Source organism: Solea solea, chromosome 8, assembly GCF_958295425.1.
Source record: "Solea solea chromosome 8, fSolSol10.1, whole genome shotgun sequence".
NCBI classification, from domain to species: domain Eukaryota; kingdom Metazoa; phylum Chordata; class Actinopteri; order Pleuronectiformes; family Soleidae; genus Solea; species Solea solea.
In genome coordinates, this window is record NC_081141.1 from 19,306,217 (window position 1) to 19,333,980 (window position 27,764).

The window sequence follows — 27,764 nt, forward strand, 5'->3', positions numbered from 1 at the left end:
CAGAGGACGGGGGCCTGGCTAAAGCACTGCACCGCTCAAATAATAAAACATGCACAATTCAATTTCCTTCTTGGCCCGTTTTGAGTGTCTTTCAGTGTGTGTGAGTGTGGAGATGGAGGGGTGACGGGATAAGGTATACAACATGTGTGTGTTTGTGTGTGTGTGCGCGTGTGTGTGTGCATCTCCGAGATGTGGTTTTCAAGGATGTCTGAGTGCTGAAAGCCTTGATGATTTAATATGGGTTGACCAAATGAACCACACCTTCTACAGCACCACCACCCACACATCTGACAGTGATCTGACCACTCAAAACCCAGCCTCCCTAAGCAACTTTTAAACCCCCCCCCCCCCCCCCCCCCCCAAGCCCCACCCCCACCACCCTCCATCAACACCAATTCCTCGCAATCGTCGGACAGCTGTGGACAAATGAATCAATTGACCTCCGACACCAGTGCTTGACATCACACGTGAAGCATCTGTCACTTTGCTGGGGGCTGGGTGGTTGATCATCGCGTTACCCTGCATGGACTGTGTGACAGTACAGTACATGTACAGTCCAGGCCTGAACAAAAGTCCAACGTAACACAAATAAAAAAAATAAAAAAGAGTCCTGTATGCAGATGTGAGTACATTATATCCATAAAGTCATTTATATCAATCTGTTGCATGACAACATATTGTAGATCAGATACATCAGCCTTTTTTACTTATCTTTTTTTTTTTTTGTATATTAGTCGTTCAGTTACAGTGTAGTAGAAAACCTCAGCCTTCTTCCTGAATCGCAGAAAACCAGATTTGGTTTACTTTCCACTTTTTTTTTTGGTAATTTTTTCTGTTATTGTTAATCCACCATTTGCTAATCTGTGTGTTAATTATGTTGTTGTTTCCACAAGTCATATTGGATGAATTCATATAATACTGTTGTACAGTTTCGAGAGACAGACAGACAGAAAGAGAGGACAAATACACAGACAGGGTGAGTGGAGAAACACAGTGTCCTTGTGGCTCAAAATCTCACAGAGCCATTTCCTCCGAAAGGTCACGCAGCCTCATATTTACACACTTCTGCAAATCCTCCCCACGTCATGACTCCTTTAAAATTGCCGGATGTTTCAAACGAGTCCCATTGTCCGACAGGCAGCGATAGAGAAGTCAGGCAATTTAAAGTCCTGTTAATCGGGTATCATCAATTTAGCCCCAGTCAGTTTAAAGCATTTGAAAAGAATTGAGAAGCTTTTGTTCCTCCAAAGTTAAATTACTCTTCAGGAAGGACAGAGGGAGAGGGTACGGATGCACAAAGGACAGAAAATTGGTAGGGAGGAAAAGAGACGATTGGGGCTCGGTAGAGGAACCTTTTGATTGCCTTGAAGAGTTTGATAATAGCTTTACATCCTGTACAGCGGCACCTTGCAGACGCTGACACCATATTCAGAGGTGTCACTGTCGCCTCAAATGCACATATACACTTGGATACAGTAACCATCCTTACACAGACCTCTCACACCTCTCTCTCTCTCTCTCTCTCTCTCCCTCACATACACACACACACAACTCTCTCCCGTCCACCTCCTTTGTTCAGCCCAGTATATCCAAGTATACAGGTGAAGCCTTGGCCAGATTAAGGAGCAGACAGTGGATTTCTTTGATGTTGAGTCTCATGTGTGGCTCTCTCTGCCAGCAGCCCAGCATCAGGTCATACACTTCTTTAGGACAGGTCCTGGGGCGTTGCAGCACTCTGCCCTGGGTTATACACTCTATCACCTACAGAGAAAGAAACACAGGGAAACAAATAAAATACCTTAAGTTTAATGTGAATGGGTGTTGATATCCAAAACTTGTAAAGTTCAGTGAATATGATTTGTTTGGTGAAGTTGTTTGACCTTGCTGCACTGGCATACAGAGAAAATGTTAGTAAATATGAGTTTATTATTTATGGCTTTGGTGAAGTTACACTATACTAGACAAGTCAGTTGGACAAATGGTGCAATTTCTCAATAACTTTCCCAAAAAGTTCCCACTTATAGAGTTACCTCAGTTCAATTATTTTACTGTTTCTGCACACATAATACCTTCTTTTTTGTATTGATTAGAAAAACGGAGCTTAAAATATGCTTCAGGATGAAGAATTGTGGATAAAGAAGATGAAATTGAACTGCTATATGCAGAGGAAGGCAATACAGGGAGCATGCAGTACATCATCTCTAAGCAGTGGTGGGAGAGCAACATAAATACACCATTATGTTCCTGTAATGTAATGAAGCTTTTAATTATTTCAGTGAACATTAAATGCATTATTCTGTGTGTGGAATGAATTCACCTCTATCCTCCCAATTATAATACAACCATTAAAAATGTAACGCCAGATTATCATTAAAAATAATAATTAAAAATCTAATCTGTATGGGTCTTATCTATTTTCAAAAACCAAGCCGTTGCCAAGCTCTTGTAAATCTGTGATGGGGAAACAGAGTAGGTATATCGTGGATATCTAATACTAAAACAAAAGTCTATATCCTGTGTCAAAGATATCACAGCACCTCATTCAGGTCAGAGGGTGAGTGAACTGTGAATCTGCAGAAATGTAATAGGGTGAAAGGTTCATTTCAAATGTAAACCGCATTAGTCCAATCAAAAGGGGACTTTTGAATTGGTAGCAAAGCTGTAACCAGAGTTGGGGTCAGAAGGAAGGTTCATGTGGTTAAGGCTAAGGGTAAGGTTGAAGGGTTGAAAGGCCCTGATACAGCTGTGTTTTCCGGAAACTGTGTCATGAGCCACAATGTAACAGAGGGGAGTTCTGTAAAGACTTATTTATTATTAAAAGCTATAGACCGTTGTGCAAGTATGGGTATTTTTGCTGTAATGTGAGTGTTATATAGGATCAGTGAATCATTTAGTCAACTGACAGAATGTGAAACAATTTTATATTTTTCCCCATTAAGTTTATCACATATAATCTCTTGCAGTGTTCCAGCTCTTATGATGTACAATGAAAATACCAGACTACAGATATACTTGATTTTTGGTGTACTGACTTTGAAAGCTTTAGTTGAAGACTTCAATTTAATGTTTTTTATTCATTAAATAAATGGAAATCCTTATTTAGTGCCATCGCTCTATATGACTAAATAACCTTGTCTCCTTAACAAAATGCATGTACACAACTAGTACACAAAATCATACAAAATCATGTTTTGAAAGGAACCCATTCTTGAAAAAAATAATTATTTACACATATAAAGACAAGCATATCAACACAGTTGTGTTTTGTAGTGCTTTTGCTGTTATGAGGAAGTTAATGTGATAGTAACAGGATGTCAATAAAAACACACAACTGGCACAACATTTCTCTGACTATGGTCTTGTGCTCGACCTATGTCTCCCTGACTTTGTTACACACCAACAACAATGGCATGTCACAAAGGTGAATGTAAAAAAACCAAAAAACAAACATAAATGTAATCCGATGATGCAGTGTGGGAATGTAAGCGTTGGCATCCTGAAGACATCTCGTTGCAGCAGTGCCATGCCTACCACAAAATTCAGTGTGATCCAAAACAGAGGCATGTTTTATGAGACTCTTTGAAAAACATGGATTCAAACACATTTCCATTTGAAACAAAAGAAACATCTGCTCCTGCACCAGAGCTGCACAGCTGCACAGAGGAAAACGCGGCAAAACCTGCTCCCAGCTCTCTGTCTTACTTTACAATTAATTCATGTTCACATGATAAACAACTTGCTGAATTTCCGAGCCTCACTCTAGCTGACTCAGGCCAAATGATTCATGAAAAGATACCCATGAGAAACCTGCACACATAGATGATCAAATATTTAGTTTAGCTGCAAAAATGTTACTATACCTTGAGGCTACAACATCGTGTATGCCGTTACTTATTAGGCTGAAGTTCCTAACATTCACATAAAGTTGTTGCTCTCTACTTTTGGCTACATTACTTTGTCATTGAGATGGATCAGATATCTCCACGAGGTTTACAACTGTCGAGATATCGCAACTTCATCTCGACAAGTGGGTTCATAGGTGGCAAAGAGGTAGCATGAGTGACTTTGTTCTGTACCTCATTATTGGAGAGCTGATACCAAGGCTGTTTTCCGTAGGTGAAGATCTCCCAGAGAACAACCCCGAGACTCCAAACATCACTTTCTGTGGTGAACTTTCTGTACATGATGCTTTCAGGCGGCATCCAACGGATCGGTAGCATGGTGTGACCTCCGACCTTTTGAACACACACATGCGTAGCACAGGGAGAAAGAGAGAGAGAGTAAAGTCAGTCAGGAGTCAGGAGTTGAGTAAATAGAGGAATTACTAAAGATTTAGGGAACAAAACATGTATGCTCTATACTCTATTAAATAATGGGCATGCAGCTTTTCATATTTCATTCATTTTAAAACAACACTGTAAAAGTTTTGCTTGTGGAGTTTAAAGCTGCTGTCAGTGACATTTGTTACATGTTCTGAATCGATTCTCAAATGTCCAAATTCCGATTTTAAAGAACGTAAAATAGGCGGTACGAAAAGGCGGAACTCCGAAGTGCGTCGTACGTCACTATAACTGCGCACTCTATCATCGACGACTGGAGGCTAATGTCACATGTGCTCCAAAACGACCAAGAGCAATGAATGAGAACCACACGGGTGCTAATGTTGCTGAGCTGTTCAACATATTGCGCCTAAAAGCATCTGATGCAACAAATCTGATGTGCATCCTGTCATTATTTAATTACTCATTATTCCTTCTTATTCGTGTTTGAATAACACGAATAAGCTAGGATATGCTCTGCTTTCTCTTGTTTGTCCCACAGCACTTTATCCAATCTGAAGCCAAAACCCCACAAATGGACTGTATGAGGTTTGTCTCTTTGTCAGTGAATAAATGCCTCCCATCTCACCAAATGCATTTATGCAGTAATGTAGGGAGAAGGGTGCGGGATATTGATACTGTGGGCAGCAATGGCTTAAAAAAAAGTTATTCAAAAGTTACTGAAAACATGACATCACTGGCAGCAGTATCCAGCGGAATGTGCCATGTATTTGACTGTGCCACATCTCACTCCTGAAATATGCCATTAAGCTCTGAACACCTAATTAGCATGCCACTGATTGCAGTCTGTGATTAGCCTCCTGATTATCAATCCCAATTCAGTGTTGTAAAATGTGTGCGTGTGTGAGTCAGCACTGGCACTAATGCATGGGGACATTTCTGAAAATATCCAATTGCAGAAAGCAGTTCATGAAATCAATTTACCCGTCATTACGTAGACGGCGAATGAAGCAAACGCAGTTGCTCCATCCAATGAGAAATACTCATTAAATCAACTAGACATATTCAACATTTGAAGAAATGTAGAGTTTTCTGCCTCAATTTAAAACTTAGTTTTATACATTTGAGCAAGCATGTTTGTCTGCAGGGCAAGAATTTTAATGAATGAAAAAAAAAAAAAGACAAGGTTTAAGGGGGTAAATATTTAAAGTAGATTTTTCAAACCTAACATGTTTAAAATACAGCTGGGTGAAATGAAATCTATCCCCTTGTGTTGATGCTATTCCCCTCTATATTGAACCTCCCCTCTCCCTTTTATTTCCGCTCCTCACATGAATCTAACCAACCGATCCACACTCCACTATTCCACACAGACAGCACAATCTATTTTCTGAGGTTTATGTCTGTTATTAATGGCTTGGTACCCACACTTGGCCTATTTCTATGTTAGTCAGTTGGTTATTTAATGGAGTAATAAAAAGTGCACGGTCAGATAGCCATCAGGTTCACTGTTATGTTGGGAGAAACATATTTGCCGTCGCTTCTGCAGCTCGCGCTCATTTCATTCATAACCAGGCCCTCGGTTTTCTCTCTCTGTAATGCCTTGTCTCTCTCCTTGTTTATCTGTTTCATTTATATTTCCCTCGTTTTCTTTTGAATGCAAATGTGCTCACATAGATAAGTTCTGCTTCCCATTTTTTATTTTTAAATGCACAGACAGATAGACAGACACTTTCTGGCAACATTTATTCGCTCATGTGCCTTAATTTGCACATACGCATTAGTCGTTGTTTTATTCATCATGGTTGATCATTTCTCCTGATGGTCCAAAATATTAATCTTAACTTTGCCTCATTGTGCGTTGCCTTGATGCAGTGCATGTCAGGTGGGGGAAAGAAAAAGCCAGTGCTTCTGAGAAGGTTGATTTATAAGAAACTAGAAGAGGGAATGAAGGAGGAGGAATGGGAATCTTTGCATTGCACATTTCTGTTGGAGAGGAGGGGCATCAAAATGTAAGAAAGTCACATTTACAGCAGAGCAGTCCCACTGATGGTGCATCTCTTTGCACCATGCGTCTTTCCTGTCAGAAGCTTCGTCATCAGCCTTCGTCTCCTTTGCTTTCCTTGTCTACCTCTCTCTCTCACTCACACACACACACACACACACATTCTTTTTCACGACGCACATACTGTTTCACCCTCTCCGCGTTACAAATAAGTACAATTACAGCGAAACCACTCCCTGTACATTTCAGGAAAGCCTTAAAAAGCCAGGAGAAATAAAGCAGATGCAGGCAGTGGGCTCCCTGTAGTGACCCCCTGGAAATTGTAGTTTCCATAGCGACTAGACTGGTTAAAAGACAACATTATGGGATGTGATGTAGGAGGGACTTGTGTTACTAATCCTATCTACTCTACTGTTATCGCGACATGGGAAGTCTACCTTAATTGCCCTCTGTGTTGCCATGGAAACAAAACTCTTTTCATACATTATAGTGTGTGTGTGTGTGTGCGTGTCTCATTTGAGCCTCACCAGCCTAAACAAGGCGTTACCCCTTACCATAACCTTGACCTCACCGCAATTCAAATCTTAGCGTCATAAACTTAACCAGTACCTCAGAAATAAGGTTCTTCCTCATTAGGACCAGGTTTTGGTCTCTATGAGGGCTACTGGTCCGGTTCATGCCAGAATAAGTACCAAAGATACAAGCACACTCTCACACATACAGGGGCCAAATGAAATTGTTTAGCTCAATTTCAGCTTTTTTTTCTGTCAGAAACATAAAACAGTTCAAATGCAGGCATCTAATTTACTTTCATCCCACACCTTTGGGCAGGAAATCCATTTATGGAGAAAATAAATATGTGTGCTGTATATGTGCCATCCTCCTCCTCAACTTCAACTGGATGTTGGGCCCCACCCACATAGCCACATAATCCAAGGCGTTGAATCATATCATCCTTGTTTGTCTGCTGAAGGTGTGGACGACTAAAAAACGTTCCTTCAGGTCCACCACAGTGGAAACAGAAGGCAACTGCACAGTAACACAATTAAAGATCAAGATCCACATTTCAAAACACGTGTGTCACGAAAGACAATTGGTCTGTGACACAACAAAGATGAGCGCAAGTCAGGAAGGACAGACTATGGCTTAGTTCATACTTTCCAGGTCCAAGTGTCCACAGTTCTGAGCATGCATGAAGACAATCCGCCTCCTTAGCTGATGTCCACTAATCTACAGGTTTTTTTTTTTTACACTGATCAGTGCCCACACACTGATTCATTTGTAGCCATCATCACAGTATTAACACTGATTGTCATATTTTCGGATTTCACGTTACAGCAGTCTAAGGCGAGCTTTGCCAGTCCCTTTCTGTCTCTGTCTGTGAAACATGTTGACAACAGGAAACATCTGTACACTTAGCTTCTTTAAAAACATTATTTTGTTCTTGTGAAGAGACATGACATCAGTGTGTATTTGAGTTAAGGGCACACAAAACCATAACTGATCTCATGTGGTCACAGGAAAACCATCCAGGACACATTTTAATGTCAGGTGTAAACAGTCGTGCTTAGAGCTAAATCTACATGTGATTCACTGAGAATGGATATTAATACTAGATCTGAGCGGGGCCTCCTCCTCCTCCTTCTTCTTTTTCTTCTTCCTCCACACAGGGAATTGAATGACGTCACCACAGCCCCCTCGTCCCTACGCCCCTGCTTCTATTTTCTTCTACAAATGCATACACACATATAGGCACCGGGGAAGGTGGTGGAGGTGTGGGGGAGCTCTGATTCCTGTATGACTCATCTTTGCTCCTGTCTGACGCAAGAGCATGACTGAGTCCCTACACAGTATACTCCCCACAGTCTCACACACACACACTGTATTTTGCCTCCCACCACTCTGTACTCCTCCCCTGCTTGGCGGTTTCACTGCTGTCAGTCTGTGCTTGTGTGTTCCTGTGTTTATTTTCTTACTAATTATCTTGTGCGATGTCTTCTCCACTGGCTGCCTCCTCTCCAACCTCGGCAGGTGTATTCCTCCCCTTTATCACTCTATTACTGATTCTCTCTTTTTGTGTATTTATCAGCGTCTTCTTTTCTGTCTCCCTGGCCTTCCTCTCCTACCTCCACCCTCTCTTTCTCTTTTCTCCCCTTCATATTTGCCATCTTTGACTCCCACACTCCCATCTCTCTTTTCCACCTCTCTCTCTTTCTCTCACACTGCTTTTAGACTACTAAATAGAAGTTCACTGATTACTTTTTCCTGAGAAACATTAGATACATCTACGAGCCTCACCACCACTGCCTTCGCCCGTTTCTATGACTACAGCCTCGGCGCTTAGCCTTTGTTGAGGAGAGGTGAAAGGAGGGAGGAGGAGGAGGGAGACTGCTGTGTGTCGTCACACAAATAGATAGTATAAAAAAGGCTTTTTTTTGTTGCATGTTTAATGGGACACCATATAATATTTGTTTTTAGAAATGAATCACATCAATCACACAAAGAGACCATGTGCTTAACTATACTCTATTGCATGACATCCCTTTCCAACTCCATAGTGATGTCCTGATGATTCATTTCAATGCTAGGATCTTTTTTTATAAGTCCAACCTTGTCTAAACGGGCTCTACCACACTTTCATAATATGGCATTTTGTTCATAGAACATAAAATAAGTGTTTTTTTTTTTCCATTGTACAGCTGCAGCTGTGCAGCACACACACACACACACGCTGGCCAATCTGTCATAGTCAGACTGACCAGTGATAGCAGTGGGAGGATCCGTTGGTGGCCTATTAAAAACACCCATAAATTCTTAACTATCCTCGATCAGCAAACATTCAGCCCTCAGCAGGCAGTCAGACCCACACGGTCCCAAAATGCCTGGAGATAGGCTAATCTCCGGCATAATATTCCCACCGTGTTTGCTGAAAGTACATCCATGCTTTGCTGATTTAATGTGGACACGCACAGACTAAAAATACAGGATTATAGAATTTTGGATTGAGTAAATGATTTACTATCTAAAATTATGTAGAGGCTGTTTTACATAGAACACCAAATCTATTGATTGTAATTCACAATCTCGCATACCTCGTATTAAGGCTGATATGATTCGCAATATCAGAGGCGATGGTAATTTTTACATCATTATTCTCATTTTCATTCGAAAAACATATTTAAAATAGTTACTGTATGATTTGTGTGCAGATCTGTGAGAAACAAAGGTATTCTCTTCACTCTGTAGAATAAGGTGTGTATAGGTCAAGACGATAGTTCATCTAAAATCATATTTTGACACACATTTTGGCTTTAACAAACATTGCACCTCCTGCGATTTGAAAATTGCAGTAGCCCATGCAATTGTGATTTCGATAAAATTTCAAATGAATTGTTAAGCCCTTTCAACCACCATCTCTTTTCCAAGAGACTGATAAAATTCCAACTAATTTCCTGATTGTTGGTCGTTGAGAGAGCAACATGCATATCTGATGCAGCTTATAGTCTATTTCTGTGTTTTGTCTTTCTTTTTGTGAACTTAATTTCATTAACAAAACAAAGGTCAGTTAACATCCACCATAATGGCTTAACTCACATGTATTATTTGGGGACCCAAGAAATATCCTTTGACTCATCTTTGGGCCCAGACAGTCTCTGGGAATGTCTGAATTAGTACATCACTCCTATAGATTCTTGTACTCTATCTGAAATTTGCTCAAAATTACGATTTTTTTTCCATTTAGTGAGTGGCTGCTCCTTGGTTTTCTCTTTCGGGCCTCCTTGCCTGAGTGTTCTGTCAGTGTCATTCATGTCAGTTTGTCACAGTGGATGGGAAAAAGGGGCTGGACAAATGGGCAGTCACTATCAATCAGTCTGAACGATTTATTAGAATTTGCCCTTTTGGAAAGGTGACAGATTACTGGGCAAAAGAAAAAAACACACTCAGCTGTCTCTTGTACCCCTGAGTTATCTTGACACTCACAGTAGAGCTGCTAAATGTTCCTGCACACACACACACACACACACACACACTTATCTCCAGGGGTACTTTAGAAAGAGCTGTTAAGAAAGGAAATGTGGCTACATTTCTAAAAATGACAGAAGTGTGTGTGTGTGTGTGTTATATTACACTTCCTGCAGTGTGAATAGAGTTACTGTGGATTAAGTTCCCTATTGTCAGTAAAAATACAGCATCTTCTTATAGAGTTTATAAATTGTAATAGCGATATGACTGTAAATATTGTTTTTAATATTTTGTGAAACTTTACACATCATTGTGTTGAATTTTCGTCTTGTAATTTTAACGAGGAGCTTTCATCAAGGAAAGCGTATTAAAATGTGTCTGGTCTTGTCATGCAGCTGTCTCATTAGCCTGGACTCTGGTGAACAACAGACTGCTCAACAACAGCGAATTATACTGTTAAATAAATAAGAAAGAGAAAAAAAAACCCCGAATGAAATATTGGCTTTCAGTGGCGGAAAATACTGCAATGATAAACGGCTCTAATATTACACTTGCTATGACCTAAAATCACCCAAGAAAGCATCCAGCGCGTTCTTCCTCTTGTGAGTTCACGCCGTTGCATCTAGTATAGACGCGGAAGAGTGTCTTTGTGTTCAACCAGACACTTTCACAGGTGTCCTGGACATGCACACGACCAACATGTTCACATTTCTAATGAATGTATCTGCTCTGTAATACCAGTACACACTTTTAATAGATTATACTAGTAATAATGACTATGTTAGGTAGTCAAAGTGGCAGTCACTGCAACTTATCAGCGCAGTAATTACAGTGCTACTGGATGGAAGAACACCCAAATTGGTCATTGTATTTATGTAGAGTATTATTACAAATACAGTGTATGTTTAAAATTGTACTTTGCAGTCATAGACCTGCAGTACCACAGCAAGGTTTCTTTGTGTATCTCTGTCAGTCATGCCCATGCAGGAGAGGAGCAGAGAACACACACACACATGCAACAGGGAAGGGGGGGGGGAGTCTGAAAGAAGGGCCAAAAAATATATCGACACATACACCTACCCTGTAGTAGTCCGTACTGTAGACATCTCTGGACATGCCGAAGTCCCCAATCTTTACCAGCAGGTTCTCACCCACCAGGCAGTTCCTATCAGAGAAACGGAAGAAAAAAGTATAATAATATCAGTATAATTAATATAAAACTGGCTTCAATAATAAAATAAAATTTGTCCTATATTTATGGATGTTCATGGATCCTTGACTTTATATTAAGATAGATGGCTTGTACATTTACAAATGATGTCTGAAAGACTGAACGAAAATAAATACTGTTAAAAATTAAGAAAGAGAATATGGATTTGATAGTGTTATTATGATGTATCTCTATTTTGTTGTTGTCACTTGTCTCTGTGTCCCTGTGATGGACTGGTCACCTGTCCAGGGTGTACCCCGCCTTCCGCCCAGCTGTCAGCTAGGATTGGCACCAGCGACGCCAAGAGGCAAAGCACGCAATTGCCTGAGAATCGATGATTATTTTTGATAGACAGCAACAGCACTTTTGTGAGGACCCACCTAAAATTAACAATATGCTTTGTACAGGAGACTGCAACAACACTATTGTTTGAAAACCCCTTAGTCCAATACAAGTAGTATTTGGTTCCAAGGCCTCCAAAGTCTCTTGACACCTCATCCCTGAATAAATGTTGTGTTCTAAACTCTCCATAGCGTAGTAACAGAGTACATGACAAACCTGGTGGCCAGATCGCGATGCACAAAGTGCTGTGATGCCAGGTAGACCATGCCGGACGCTATCTGCTGGGCAATGTGGAGCATCTGAGACTGGGTGAGCTCCACAGGTCTGGTGGTCTGGCCCTCTGCCATCAGAACTGCATCTGGACCGTGAGCCCTGGGAGACAAGTTAGTGAGCTGAGTCAGTCCTTTTAAGAAGAAACAAGTGCAACATTCTTATTTATTACTCATTAAACACTGGCTGCACAATGACAATAAAAGCTATTCTATTCTATTTTTCCCAAAAAATCAATATTGGATAGGAAACATCTATTGATCCTAACGTTTTCATGGTGGAAATGTTTCAAGATAACTGCTACTCCATATAAATTACCTCTTCATGTCATGAAGAGCCATAGAGCCTACCTGAGGAACTTGTTGAGGTCTCCATGTTTCATGTACTCAAAGACCATGATGAGTGGGTCGCTCTCCACGCAGACGCCATAGAATGTGACAATGTGTTCGTGTTGAAGGTTGGTCAGTAGTTCAGCCTCACGGTGGAAATCCTTCCTGGCATTTTCGCTGGCCTCTTTTAGCGTCTGCGCACACACAAAAAGTGACACTTTGAGAAAATGTCAAACGGAGAAACTCACACATTGTGCCACACGCAGTGTCGCCAACTAGTTCCAGCAACTCGACAGACACATTGTGAGGCATCACTGGCACTGGAGTGAGGACTGATTCCATGACAGAGCAGACTGATAGATGTATTTAATATTAATATGAACCATTACAAAAGACAACACTGTTGTACTGGTGGATCCCTCCATAACTTATGTTCAGAGAGATAGAGTAGCAGGAAATGAGAGTGATACGGGAAAAAAAATGATAGAGAATTCCTTTTGTGCTTTACATGAATAATTGATTGGCTTCCTACAGAGTAAGACATGGATATATGTTCGCTTAATACCTTGTGCATGTGAGTGTGTCTGTTTGCCTGTGTACTAACGATGCAGATCGAAGCTCCAGTTACAAATAAAGACCTAAATGACAAGGAGGAGTCACCAAGAAAGCTCAGCAAGAAGGAAGTGACCCGTGACCCTCCAGACAGACCACTGAGATGCCAGAAAATGAGACGCACACTTACATACATTTCCAGCCAATCATTTAAGGCGAAACAGAGCCTCGACCATGTACATTTCAAGCTGTAATCGGATACTGCATGATAATGACTGTGGATTATTACAGTATAGATGCTGTATAGACGATGTTCCGATCCCAGTTTGAAACGTGATATCAGATATGTATGGGAAGTATGGGATGACTTTCCATAGAGGAGGTTGCACATGCTTGGAGTTATAATGTCTTTCGTAAGGCCTTTCTGTTCGAAATGTGTGTGGGATAATGACTGTCCGAAGTATTTACAGTGCACCACACTTACAGAGGGTTTACAAATCGTTATTAATAGCTTAATATATAGCTGCTAAATCCTTATCTGATGATAATCAATTGCATTAACCAGTCTAGTGTTCCTTCCTTTGCATTTATGCTTACAACTGCCAGAAAACCAGACACAACCTGGCAACCCAGTTTTTATTTAGTATTTATCTGTTAGGTATTTGTAAATGCATTACCTGATGTATTAAAATTGCCACTGAAATTCTTAGGGGACAACAGGCAGACCACCTGACTGATGGTGGTCGGTTGAAGCTGAAACATTGAACTTGTCCTGTTTGTAAATAACTCACTGTGCCTCCGGTAAAAGAAAACCTGCGACACGAAATTTGATCAAAGAGAATGTTTTCCTTTCTCTGCAAAGACTTGCACTGCAACACCGAGCTCAATCAGGTAACTGCACAAAGATCTCTGTATTCAGCAAATCACATCGATGTTAAATTCATGAACAATACAATGGAGACTTCCCAGTGAGTCACAAACCTCTGTGAACGTAGAGACTGTGTAGCCTCTGAGGTCCGTGTTGCATTATTTCCCAAGCAGAAGGCCATATTTTTGCACTGTTAGTTATACAGTCCGCACACATTAACGTCCAGCCCGTGAGTGTGGTGATTTACGCTTTACGAGTGAGAAAGGCAACGTCATTGAAAGCGGAAGGTGTTCGTGATTGATGGCATGTAAGTGTGAAAGTGTGTATGGACGTGTATGCAAATGCATATATCTGCATTCATCTGCTGCTTATGTAAAAGTGTGCAGTGATCGATGGCTGCTCAGTGTGTAACATACAGTAATAGCAAAACTTGCTTCTGTATTATGGATGACCTGGTGATTGATGGCCGACTCTAAAACCAGGGCCATTAAGCTCTATTAGTGAGTGTAGGTTATTCTAATGTGTTGTGGAGAGAAGAACATGTTTCTATAGCATAAATGACAAAGTTTAACATATAGTACATAACATATAGAACATATGTCCAGTATGTACACGAGACACTGTACACACTGGGAGGATCTCAAAAGTCACATATATTATAAACTTAGCACAAAAATAAGGACATTTGTGTTTGGTTGATTACTTCTTTGTTGTAACAAGTCTTAAACTGTTGGAAAGCATTTGCAGGATGAGCAGCAGAGTTGAAAATGTGGGTTGCGGCCATGAAAAACTTCCCAAATCTTCTCTGCCAATGCCAAACAGCTTATTCTGCTATGGACTCTTGTTTGTTGTCATTTATTTGGATTGGATGATTGAAGTCTGAAGGAACAAGACATATTGGCATTTTAACAATGTATTCGTTGAACAAACAGGCGCCTCAGTAGCATGTGGAAGAACCATGCACAGCCACACCAGTCTGGCACCACCTCCTCCTCATGCTGGTCACGAGCTTGGTCAATTAGCCAGTCAGTGGTTGTGTTGTCACACCCAAGCTGATCCCACAAGTATTCAACGGGGTTAAGTTCAGGACTACAGGCACGTCATTCCATCATCTTGACTCCCAAATTCTGGAGGTAGTCTCTGATAAACCCAAGTGTTTTCATCTTGGAGGACAGAGTTTGGTCCAGACTGTGGTTGCACAATCTCATCTCGATATCTCTCTGCATTGAGATTGCCTCCAATGATGAAGAGAATTGTTTTTCCAGTGTGGGAGATGCCACACAAGAGACAACGGCAGAATAAGCTTTCCAACGGTATAAGATTTATTGCCAAGAAACATTGTTACAACAAAGAAATAATCGACCAAACACAAGCAGTCTACTGGGCACATATGTGTGCACCTTGCACCTCCCCATCTCCACAAAGTCTACACCCTCTCATCTGATCCATTGTTCTTCATCACTTCACCACCAGGTGACCACTGTCATCACCAGAGTAGGACTTAAGGGGATTTGGCTAAGAAGCAGAAAAACCTCAGCTTTGATTTCTCCTCTCCAGGCACCAATGACTTTTTAAGACCTTAAGCTTTATTCTGCTCAATCTAGAATAAATGTATTTCATTCACTAGCTGATTAATGTAGTATTGTGTTTCCCGTAACCTCAATAATGGGCTTTTACCTATTGAAAACATATTCAACAAGAATAAGAGTTAAAAAAAAAAAATTAAAAATAGCCCCCTTTAAGTCAGTTTGGGTGAATCAACCCCTTAAAGGTGAATCGTCGTCATTAATTATAAAAGCTGTTTTTTCTTTCATTCATGGGATGAAAAGACAACAGATGAGAAATGGTGAGTCATGCAAATGACAAGAAGAAAAGAGCAGGAGGAGCATATGGTGCACTCAGTGAGCAGGTAGTGCATTAGCCAATTGGAAAAAAAAAAAAGAGATGAATTGAGACTTAAATCAGTTACACGACACTAACGATTATGTGATTCATTGACACCATGAATCGGTGCATATGGTACAGTTTAGTGTAAGTTATGTGCTGATTAAATGATGCCTGCTTTGACGTACAGTCACCAACATTCAGCCTTGTCCTCAAACGAGGAACCCAGGATTTTCAGGTGCATATTTTATAGACCGAAGCTCAGCTGGCATAGAATTTTACTGAGGCAGTGAGACCTTTAGAGCTGAACTGGAGGGGAAACGGGAAGTGTAGGACGGGGAAACGAAGGTGGGAGTATTTTTGGAGGAGGAATGTGTCAAGATAAAGACAGTGACGGAGAGACTTAGGTCTTTTTCACACTAAAATGAGAGAAAGTACCCCAGATTTGTAAAACCGTAAACCCACCAAAAAAGCTATTAACACAATTCCTATTACCAATGATTGGTCTGTCTGGTGGTATTTTTTTTCCATCCCTGTGTTAGTCATGCATGAATTGTCTCCATATATAGAAATTAACTCTGAATGAAAGGTCTATGGGGAAATGAGCCGACTTGATTTATAATGTCAGTTAACATTTTCCTGAGGAATTAATGGACTAAATCGCTAGTGTCTGCTTCTGCTTCTTCAACAGAACATGATGTATGTTTTGTAAATTGTGTTCCCATTTAGAGGAAACTTGACAATGACGCACGGCACATATGAGTGGACACAAGTGTGATGAAAGCTAAGAACTAGGGCTGCTCGATAATGGGTAAATAATAATCACGATTATTTGGGTCTAAATTGACATCATGGTTATCTGAAACAAGTGGAATTTACTGTAACATAAACATGAAGTTTTTAATAGACCTTAAAATAACAATAAATTATTGTATATTGTATATATGTTCGCTGGGTAAGGGTGTTTAACCCAGGCATTCCACTGAATGATGAGGACAGGGACAGGAAATCAAGCACTATTACAACAAAACACAACAAAAGTGTCAGAATAAAAGGCCCTGTTTTGTAATAATCCTTTTGTTTTCGATCATTACATTACATTACATGTCATTTGGCAGAGGCTTTTATCCAAAGCGACTTACAATAAGTGCATTTAAACATTTGGGTACAAACAAGAGCTAGAAGTAAGTGCTTCAAGTAAGCCAAACTATAATGTGCTAGTCATAAGTGCGATTATTTTGGTTTGTTAATCGTTTGGGGCTGTCATTGTAATTGAAACACAAGTTATTAGTGGTTATTACGGTAATTTCACTTGCGCTGTTGCAGGAAACTGGCAAATCAGTGTCACCAAAGGGGAGAGTGGTGGAAAAAAACGTCTATACATAAGTTTCCATTTTTTGGCCTGTTTTTGAGACAAAAACTCAAAAAATGTTGTTTTAAATGTGTTACACTGTTCAAATTTAACACGCAAAATCTGGTGTTCACGTATAACTACAGTTTATTTTCTTCATTTAAAATCGTTAATACACCATTTTAACGTGCAGTAAATTGTAAATAACTGCCACATATTGAGAGTTATTCTGGGAAAATAGGCAAAAGCACTTACTAACAGGACATTGTCTGGTTAAAATAAGTCTTTTTAACCTCAAGTTTGAGGCTTAGGTGTGAAAGTGTTAATTGCACAGTTCTAGCTAGATCTGTGCAAGAAGTGCCTGGTTGTAGGTGACATGAATTTCCAGTTTGTACTCAAAAACTGTCATGGCGTCTGCCATATTGTAATTCTCAAGTCTTCATTCTATTTTGTAACCAGAGGACTACTTCCATTTTTATATGCTGTCCATTATTGTGTCATCAGGAATGTGCTGGAAACAAAACAAATTGAAAAAAATGTAAGGCTCGCTTCCAACATTCATGGATAATGGCTATGCTGGTGGTCGGAAGATGAATGTGCATCATACAGTTATGTTGGAAACTACACAGGAATTTGCATCGCTTGCATTCCCATAGTTGATTGACATGGGAGTGGATGCAGATTCTACAAATTTTATAAAATCAGTTTTATCCAGGTTGAAATGTGGGATTAGAGGCACAGAAGAAAGAGGAAGTATGGGGCAGAGGATTCCGAAGAAGGGGGGTGGTTTGGGGGCGTGGGGGGGGGGGGGGGGGGGGTTCTATCACAGGTCATGTATTGTTAATGAGAAGTTCTTCACCAATCAGATCCTGTTTCACCGCACACCAGCAGTGAGAGTGTGCTTGATGGAGAGATGGATGGATGGATAGATGTGATGGGATGATTGACCCCGGAAGTCAGTGGTTTCACTGTAATTTCACCTTTCACTTACAGGGAAAAAAGGCACTTGAAAGAAGTGACTTTGTAACAACAGTAGAGGAAATGGAGGTCATGAGTCCAGAAACTGTACAGACACCACATAAAGGATTCACTTCAAGAGGACCATGTATACATTTCAGGGAACATTAGATTATCAGGTGTATTTTCAATAGTTTTAATGTATTTCGGGCATCAGATCGAATGGCAAAATACTGTCAATAAGGAAATAACTTCACCGTCGATGTGTTTTATTTTGGTGCCACCAAACATTTTGCAGGAGCAGGGATTTTCAAACCGTCTTATCATGAAACTGGAGTCCTCGTGTATTGGAGTACATTCTTTGTAATCCAGATGAGATGGCTTTCTATTTCTTATCACAAAGACAACCCGTCCTTCATCTGTGGCCTTCAGTTTATAAGACCACAAAAAAAGGGAAAAGATTGTGTCCTTTCATCTAACTGATGAGTGGTGTTTTCACCCACAATCCAACTTACCCACAGTGTAACCTTATACATTAAGAAGCAACAAACACTGGATTGCTGTAGTTATATAACCACTTAATATCTTTATCGTATAATCAGCGACACACCAGACACTTACTCGCATCATTTTGATATGAAATGTGTTTCTCATGTAGACAAATATACCAAATTGAACAATTAAACTTCCAGTTTACCTTGACAGCCACCAGTATCTTCTCCTGGTCAGGGGAGAGGTTGTAACATTCGGCCAGAAAGACTTTTCCAAAGGCTCCCTCTCCGAGCTCTCTCTTCAACACAATGTTGTGTCTCTTAATATGCTGGACGACTGTTGAACAAAGAGAGAAATAAAATAAATTTAGGCCATTTTGTGTCAGAAACTCTGCATACTTTCAATTTCACAATTTACACTTTTGTTAGTGTTGAAATTCCACAGGTCACAGTTCTGATAGTTGCAAGTAGAACTTAAATATTACACTATATATGTTGTTTTATTTGACCAATTCAATTTCAAGGGTAAAAACCAAGGCCATGGGATTTAACGTGGACATTTGTAGGAAAATATCAATAATTTACACCCAGATTTGGGGAGGATTTGTGGGTGACCACATGCTACAGTACCAGGTGTCAAAACAGATGTTTTGGAAAATATGGTACAAGTTTATTGAACATGGATGATGATCGAACAGATGTACAAACTCTAGTGCCATTGTCATTGAACTGCTGCAGCAAACTTGTCTCTCTTCAATTTGAAAAAGCACATTTTAATGAATCCCTGAAGTGCAAATGTAATTGCTTTAATATAAAATATTTGACATTGTCTTATTCCCAACGTTTTTACACAAAGAGATACATTTTTTCTTTCACTTTTTTAAGTTGACACTATTTTTCCCTTTCTGTATTTCTGTTCATTTTATAACATTTGGCATCTGACCATGATGATACAAGGTTTTATTCTGGAATGATTAATATGAGTAACAACATTGTGCCCGTACTATAGCCATATATAGATAAAGGACAGATGTGCAGCTCTGTGCTTGCAAGGATATACATTCATCCTATGGCTCATGGCATGTACTCGGAGAGGTCGGAACACATTCACACACACTGGACAGAGAAAGTCAGAGAAAGACAGGGAGAGGGAGAGGGAGACTGACAGAGAGAGGGGGGGACAAGAAGATCTGAGATTTATCTGTGATGTGATTAAGAGGTGCATTTGAAGAAAAGCTGTCCACTCAGAATATCACATTAAAGCCCAGCTAGACTCTCAGAGGCTGCATCGATCTACGCTGTAAGCAACTGAAGTCCACCATAACCCAATATTGTACAGACAGACGGACAAACACAGAGAGGGAGGGAGGGAGGGAGGGAGAGAAAACCACTGCTTGTCTCCATCAGATATCCAAAAGCATCTAATTTTCAGTGTTAGATTTTTTTGGAGAACACACCCACCAGACAGTGTGTGTTTGTGTCATGTGAGCTTTGAAGATGCCGCAGTTCTTGTCTCCTGCTGGTGAAAGTCTGTGAGTGATCCCAGTCTCCACATACACTTGACAATCATGTTGTGTGAACTTGGCTTAAGTTGTAAAGAAGTGTTGAGTGTTCAAAGACTTGTTATCGATCAAACACAGATGTCGATGTTTCCTAAAGTGCTCGAGGGCCTAAACCCAACCGATTTAGTTGCAGAGAAAAGGTGTTTCTTAGAAAAACTTCACTGATGATGGATTTTGTTGATTATATTGTTCATCATGCTGATAAAACATAAACCTACAATATACTACAACTACAATACAATATACTACAACTACAACAAGTTAAAAACAGTAGCTACAGGCATAAATGTGAGCTTCTTCCTTTGTCGTCTTGACTCCATCCATGACTATCTTGAATAACATCTGCAGCTGAAGACTGAGGAGAGGACTGTTTCATTTGTTTACTGACTAATGGCCACTTCCTGCCCAGCTGCTACTTCACTGGTTTGGAACGGTCACATGTGATTATTATATCCGCCCACATAATTGTTATATGTGGATTGACATCGCATTGACATGATGCCTTCTTGACGGTGGTGGTTTGGCCAATCAAATCTCCATCTGCCCTCAAAATGCATTGGTTCTCAACTTTATACCTGTCCTTCTGTTTGGTCATCCAATTGTGATCCAGTAAATGTGGCTAAATATCCGTATTTACATTTTCTATCTTTGGCTCATGACGAAAAGAGTCTTCAGAATCAGCTGTTTGCAGGTGACGGATCGTCTTACGAGATTTTTGTATTCCCGTAGCAGCCTCCGCATTAAAACCACTTGAAGCTCAACTTCAACTGTTCTTTATGGGGTGACACAGAATAGGTTTTTTTCACTGCAGTGGGCTCGAATGTAATTGGACAAGTAGGACAAAGTCCTCACTTCCAGGGAAGCTCAGCTTCTCTGGGAGTCAATGGAGCAGTGGGCGGGCGTGGACGGTGGGCTTCTGCATGATGATTGGAGGAACGGTCTGAAAGGTGGAACCAGTTTTTGATTGACAGCGTTGCAGAAACATACGGAGCCTTTTCTACTTCAGTCCTGTGTGGATTTGACCACGGGTCTGTAGACAAATAGCTGGTCGTTGTGTGATTTGCTCGGCGGTGTAGACCATTTTCATTTGTACATTTACACTGTAGATAAAAACACTGTCATATTCAGTTTTACATAATTAGCGTGTTTCATTGTTCTAATTTATGTAAGAATTTATACCTGTGCCGGAAATGAGCTTCTGCCACTGCATTCCTCCTCCCATTCCACAGTCATTGTTAAACTATATCTCTGTGTGCAGTGCAACATATTATTATCTTATCCTCAATCAGTGTCCCTAATTAAGATCTACAGAAACATGATTCCCCATTTACCAAAGTTTGTACTGTTATTTGATGATGTTGTTCTAAATTAGCGCCCGTTTTTCCAAGCTTGTCATACTTCCTCATTTAGCAACCTTCCATCAGGCCTCATTATCTGTTCACTTTCCATATTTAGCATCCCCCTGTTTCATGATATATCTCTCCCCATCGCCGTTCCCCTCAGCTGCTAAACCTATCATTTTTTAATCAACGTTATTCCCCCCCATTCTGTTGCTGCGTCCGCCTTTTTCCATCACTTGTTCATGACAGCGCTTACAACATTAACAGCAAGAGGAATAACATTTTCCATCAACCACCTCCTCTCCTGTCTTTTTCCATCTGTCCTTTTCCTATCCCCCGATCTCACCACGTCCCCCTATGGAGCCACCTCTCACACCCATCCACCACAGTCAGCATCTTATAAAAAACAAAAAGAAATGAATGTTTCGGGACATAATAATTCCCCGTTTGCCATCTGTCTTTTTTCTTCCTTCCTTCTTCTGTCATCTCAGCCCAACATCTTTCCACGACTCCGTGTCCTGATATAAAACAGCTTGAACGACTTAGAATTTGTCCATTTTGAACTGTTGTGGTGGGTCAGAGACACTCTCATGTTCCAAACCACTTCTGTCAAAACATTCAATCAATGACTGGTTAACTTGATTTTATTTGTTCCTGTTCTTTTCAGTGCTTCTCCTTCTTGTTATCCCTCAGTCCTCACTGGCAGGAAGTGCTCAGTTGTCACATTCATGTGTGTAAATGTGTTTTTTGTATGGATGGGTTTAAATACGGAGTGAAAAAAGTGATTTGTGAATAACATTTTCCAAACCACTGTTAATCTCATTTCCTAGACATAACAAAATATAAACGCCCCAAAGCTCATATGAGATGAAAATGATGGAAAAAATTACACATAAACATAACAAAGGGAAAAAAGAAACACAATTTGTACTTCAGTCCAGGGATAACCGATGATGTTGTAAATATTTTGGAAAAAATTGTAGCTCATCATCGGGATGATAATCATAGTTAATGCGTTTGCTCTTTATAAGCGACTTTGAGCTTGCTTTTACTGTAAAGTCGCTCACAGATATTAGTAGTCCCGGGTTGCAGGTTTTCTGGGCTTGTTGATAAAGTGTAGTTGTGTATTTGGGCTTGTTTCCAGCTTCATGAGTTCTCAAGGAGATATTTTCAATATGTTATTAAAACACAGGATAGTTTGTCTGCTTGCTGGATCCCACCACCCTTCACTTTCGCCTTGTAATTATTTGAAAATGGGATCTTCTGTTCTACAGTTTCTGAGACCTGTCTGAATCCATCCACCTTCTACCGCTTTATCCTCCACATGAGGGTTGCGGAGGGTGCTGACATAAGGGCAAAAGGCGGGGTAAAACAACCATCCACTCTCCACCCGTGGTCAATTTAGAATGTCCAATTTACCTAATCACCATGTTGCATGTTTTTGGACTGTGGGACAGAGAGTCAGAGAAGATACAACCTCCATGCAGAAAGACCCTTGTCCCGACCGGGTCGTGAACCCGGGTCTTCTTGCTGCAAAGGCAAGTGATAACCTCTCCTTTTTGGTGAGAGATTTATTTAAACTGAAAAAGGGAAAATCTGAGTTTGGTTCTATTGTATTGTATTGTTTGGTTGGACTGGAACTAAAAGAAAAAAGCAAGATGAGCAATTAAAAAAAGAATAATGCATTTGTGGCTTCAGGATGATATGTGTGTGTGTGTGTGTGTGTGCAAAGTTTAATTATCAGAGGTACTTGGTACAACAGTCTTTATTCAAGTCCCTCTTGTGCACATTTTGCTGGTGTTTATTGTTTTTTTTATTTTGAGAGAGAGAGAAGTCGTTTGTTTTGGCGTTGTTTTCATGGGCCCGGTTGCTTGTTTCTTTTGTGAGATCTGGCAACACTGATGGAAACACTCGAGCCAGTACAACCACTATGGCTATGGAAGATTTACTGTGCAAACACGAGATTGCAGATAGTCTCCTTATCCTTTCCAACAAACTCGAACATTTAAGTGTTATGTTGAAAATGAAATGTTACACTTAACACTGCTGAGAAGTTATGGATCAGGCTGTCCACTAACGGGAGGGTACACAGGCCCATGCCAGCCGTGTATGAGTAGGATGTGTGATGGACAAAAACAAAAACATGTGGAAGTGATATGAGCCTTAATGGGTGAATGTCTGGCATGACATTGAGTGGTCATTTACACTGTAAAGCCACTATATTATAAATGCAGTGCATTTTACATTGAATTGTCCAACAGAGAATTGGAGAAGACAACATTGTTTTTTTTTTTTTATTATTATTTATTTTAACAAAGCTCTTGCTCGTAACAGTGTTCCAAGATCCAGATTCACTGACCTCTCTTTACTGCACAAAACGTTGTAAATCGCTCCTATCACACTAATGAATACCACCTGTTCATGTGGAGGTGCATATTTGTGAGATTTGATCATTAGCATGATCAATGTCTCTTCAGTCTCCATTTAAGGCTGTCTGTTGTTCCTCATTGTTCACAATCATTTGATACAAAGAAGACTCCCGCAGTGGGAAGGTGCAGGTGCCGCTGAGATAAAACACCACACAAAGTACAGGCATTAGTCCTTTTATGGGACCCGCAACTATTCAGAAATGCTATTTATACATCTGTCAGTGATGTGTCATTACAGACCTGTGGCAGCTGTTGATAGTTTAACAACATATACATTTCGTATTAAGATTGGTATTCATCTTTTTTTAATCAAATACATTTCACTTAATAATATTTAACTCCAAAGTCAATCAGATTCTGGTTGAATTTTCCCCAAAAGAGAGAGATTTATATTACACTTGGTTTTTCTGTGCATGCATTGCTGCAAAGTTGCTTGTAAAATCAAAGATTGTATTCATTGGAGGGCTCATTTTATAAGATAAAGTTGCTTGTTACAAGGATCTGGCAAGTTACTTTATTTATTTATTTTTACATTTATGGTTGCTATTTTCCTGTATTTATTTACTTGTGTGTTTGGGTATTCTGTCCCCTGTTCTCCTTTTCTATTCATTACTAACTGACTATTATTGAAATATGTAAATATTGGACTTGGGGTTTGAAGCCATGGCTTCTTATTTGTCTTGCAGTAGTTGGCAACCATTTGTTGGCGAGATGTGGATGCTCATCTCCTGGTTTCTCCTTCTGTAAAATTGGCACTAACTGTCTGTGTAAATGCACCATAATTAAGCAAACAACACAAACTGCAGCTGAAACCTATATTACATATTTACTGTAACTATTTAATCACGAATGGGAGACTCTCTCCAACAATGCTAACTCCTCTGATGATACTAAAGAGGTGCTCAGTTCCGACGTAAGCTCCACAGCTGAAGCTTTGCAACAATTCCCATAATTACATACAGCTTCGTCATCTCTGCGGAGTAATTGTAGTTTCATCGGTGCCAGGAGGAGGTCTGTGCCGTCTTTCAAAAGAAATGTGTACCCACTGCTGATTCCTGCACTTAGCATTACAGGCCACAAGCTGGTTAAGGCTGCTGTTTAAGAAGAGTTCTGTTCTGTTCTGTTCTGTTGTGTTGTGTTCTGTTCCTGGCATACAACCCTAACGCCACTTTGCCAAAACTGTCTCCATCAAAAGCTATTATACGGATTTGAGTGCCAAACAATCCGTCACATACTTTCAGTATTTATGCTGCTGAGTCAAAGACGCACACAGAGTAATAGCTGTAATGGCTGTTATATATTAAAAACACACACACACACAGCAGGGCATTATTGACTTGCATTGATTCCCGGCGCTTTCATTCTAGTCATTGTGCTGTAAATCCCAGTTTATCTTTTCGTTATATCGCAGGGCCGAAAGGGGTCAACTCCCAGTCCTCCATTATCAACCTTGCCCTCAACAAAAAAAGAGCGTGATGGTACACACACACACACACACACACACACACACACGTACTTTCATAATTTAGAGTGGAGCACAAGGCCAAAGCCTGGAGAAGCTTTTATTACTTGCCAATAATCATAATGTCATGTTGATGGACCAGGTCAATATTCTTGTGTGCTTTCTGCCTGACTGTTTGACTGCTGCTCTCACTCCATCTCCCTCTGGTCTCCCCCCCGTGTTTCTCTCTTCAGTTTCTGTTTGTCTCTGTGACTCCTTCTTGTCTCTCTTGTTTTGGGAATTTTTCCGTGTATCAAACTGAAGCAGTTCACCCTGAGAAAACATCACTGCTGCCTGTGGTAATCTGCTGTATGTTTGTGAGTGACACATGGAGTCAGATTCATGAATGGATTTGTGCAGAGCTTATGCTTTAACACACCCACACACACACACGAGAAGACCCATATACATAATACATACAGAAATGTACTTCCTATTTCACAGTTTAAATTGGCAGCTTCAAGGTCATTGCTGTGACAATGAGGAAATGTGTTGCCATGGTAACCCCCCCCCCCCCCCCCCCCCTACACTTGAATACTCGGGCATACCTCATAACTGATTAAGACATATTTCTGCCCCAGCATAGTTTAATTTGGTTACATGGAGATAGGTTTTTGTTTCACTTACATGTGTCGGTCTTGAGCAGGCTGTTTGTGCTCCTGAAGTACTGAGGGTTTTCTATCACGGGGATCTTAGTCATGCCGATGATGACGGCATCGGGGCCCATCTCTGAAGACGAGGGAGTGTTGCTGCCGTTGGAGACGTGGTGAAGAGGAGAGGCCGAGTCATCGTCGTTGCTGATCACTGAGGACGCTCCTGAGAGAGCACAGAGAGTCAGTTCAGTGTGTTTACCTTAACTTCACAGCGGCTGAGAACAGTCTTACACATGTAAAATGAAAAAAAAAAAAAAAAAAAAATAGTCAGCACGCATGCCGGCCATGTTAATAGTGGAACGCAGGAGAATTCATTAAGTTGTTAAGCTGTTGTTAGCAGAGATTGAGGCGATGCGATCATAAAGCAGGGAAGTAAGCAGTTATTATTGATCACATTAGAGTTTCAAGAGAGGACAAATGGATCTCATGCAACAAGCTCACTTAGAGGTCCACATTCCTGTTAGGCTACGTGAATGTAGTATTTTTACCTATTGTCTGAAATTATAAAATCCTCACACTATTATAAGTGTCTATAATTTGGATTAAGTTTCTTTCCTATTTTAATTTTTTACCATAGATATATCTGTGTGCAGCTTTGAAGGTGCAGGATTTGGAAGTAAATCAGTACAAAATCTAAAAAAGTAAAATTAAGTTAGTGCTCTCAAAATGAAAGCCATGCGGTTCAATAAAAACAGGAAAGAAACGCCAAAGCTTTGCAACCCTTCAGGATTACAATGATCATATTTCTTGTCTCAGCTCTACCTGAAATAGCAACACAGCACATTGTGTCTGTTTTGTAATGCAGGATTGTATTCAGTATTTCAGACAGGATTCTCCATCAAACAGAGCTGGGGGACAAAGCTTGATGACTTAACCCCCTGACAACACTGAAACATGTAGGAAATGTCAGGACAAACCCCATTAAATCTCGAGGTGAAGGGAGGCTCAACCTAAGGCTAACCACATAAGTCCCAATGCACAGGCCAACCCACACATTTTAATGTGTACCGACACTGTAAGCTGTTCCGTGAGGACTGAGGTCAACTGGAAAAGTAACCCTTGCAGTGTTATTGCTTGTCGGATGTGGATGATGAGAGCAGGTGGCAGCTCTCAAAGATTTGACCTTTGTGTTTGGAGGAGAACAAATTTGTGAATTCCCACATGTTGGAAAATGAGTTACTAGTCCAATAAGATTAGAGAGCAGCGGATACTCTATCAGATGTTTCCATGGTGGGTTATTCTTTTAATTATACATATACATATATATATATATATATATATATATATATATATATATATATGTGTATATATATATATATATACAGTATATTTTTCCGCTAGACTATCCATCTCTATCTCTGGAATGTAATCTTTCTCATATCAATGCCAGATATTTAAATGCATGTTTTCAACAACAGAAAACGGAGTGAAAACAGAAGAGAGGTGGGATGGCATGACTCAAACGCTGCGTCCAACCCTTTTTATTATTTTCTTTTACAGACATCTCTTTTGATTTGCCAACAAAAGTGTTGTTACTTTCTAATTAGGAGGGTGAAAACAATCCATGTGGCAGATTACACATTCACAAGTTTGCCAGTTATAGCAAACCCGCCTGACACTGCTGCTAATTTTCTGTGTCTTTAGGTTGAGAGCCAAGGCAAACAATAACACTCATGCACAGAGTGAGCGAGAGAGAGTCGTTTTACTGCTCACTGTTTATACTTGGAACAAGTGTAAAGGATATCAAAATGCCCATATGAAAACACTTGAAGATTTA

General features: G+C 40.3%; 1 protein-coding gene across 3 annotated transcripts in view; it reads right to left on the bottom strand.

Annotated features, from left to right (window-relative positions):
• Nucleotides 1-376: 376 nt before the first annotated feature.
• The window catches only part of ntrk2a (neurotrophic tyrosine kinase, receptor, type 2a), a 70,761-nt gene continuing 43,373 nt past the window's right edge, over nt 377-27,764 (bottom strand). For 2 of the 3 annotated variants that reach the window (XM_058636196.1, XM_058636194.1), the window contains 7 exons: nt 25,962-26,150; nt 18,709-18,839; nt 12,421-12,593; nt 12,017-12,172; nt 11,323-11,413; nt 4,077-4,235; nt 377-1,761 (listed from right to left, as the gene is read on the bottom strand). In XM_058636196.1, coding sequence (XP_058492179.1) covers nt 1,576-1,761; nt 4,077-4,235; nt 11,323-11,413; nt 12,017-12,172; nt 12,421-12,593; nt 18,709-18,839; nt 25,962-26,150 — 1,085 coding nt within the window. In that variant the 3' untranslated portion in view covers nt 377-1,575. The remainder of the gene's footprint in view (nt 1,762-4,076; nt 4,236-11,322; nt 11,414-12,016; nt 12,173-12,420; nt 12,594-18,708; nt 18,840-25,961; nt 26,151-27,764) is intronic. The other variant, XM_058636195.1, reaches the window with a different exon arrangement.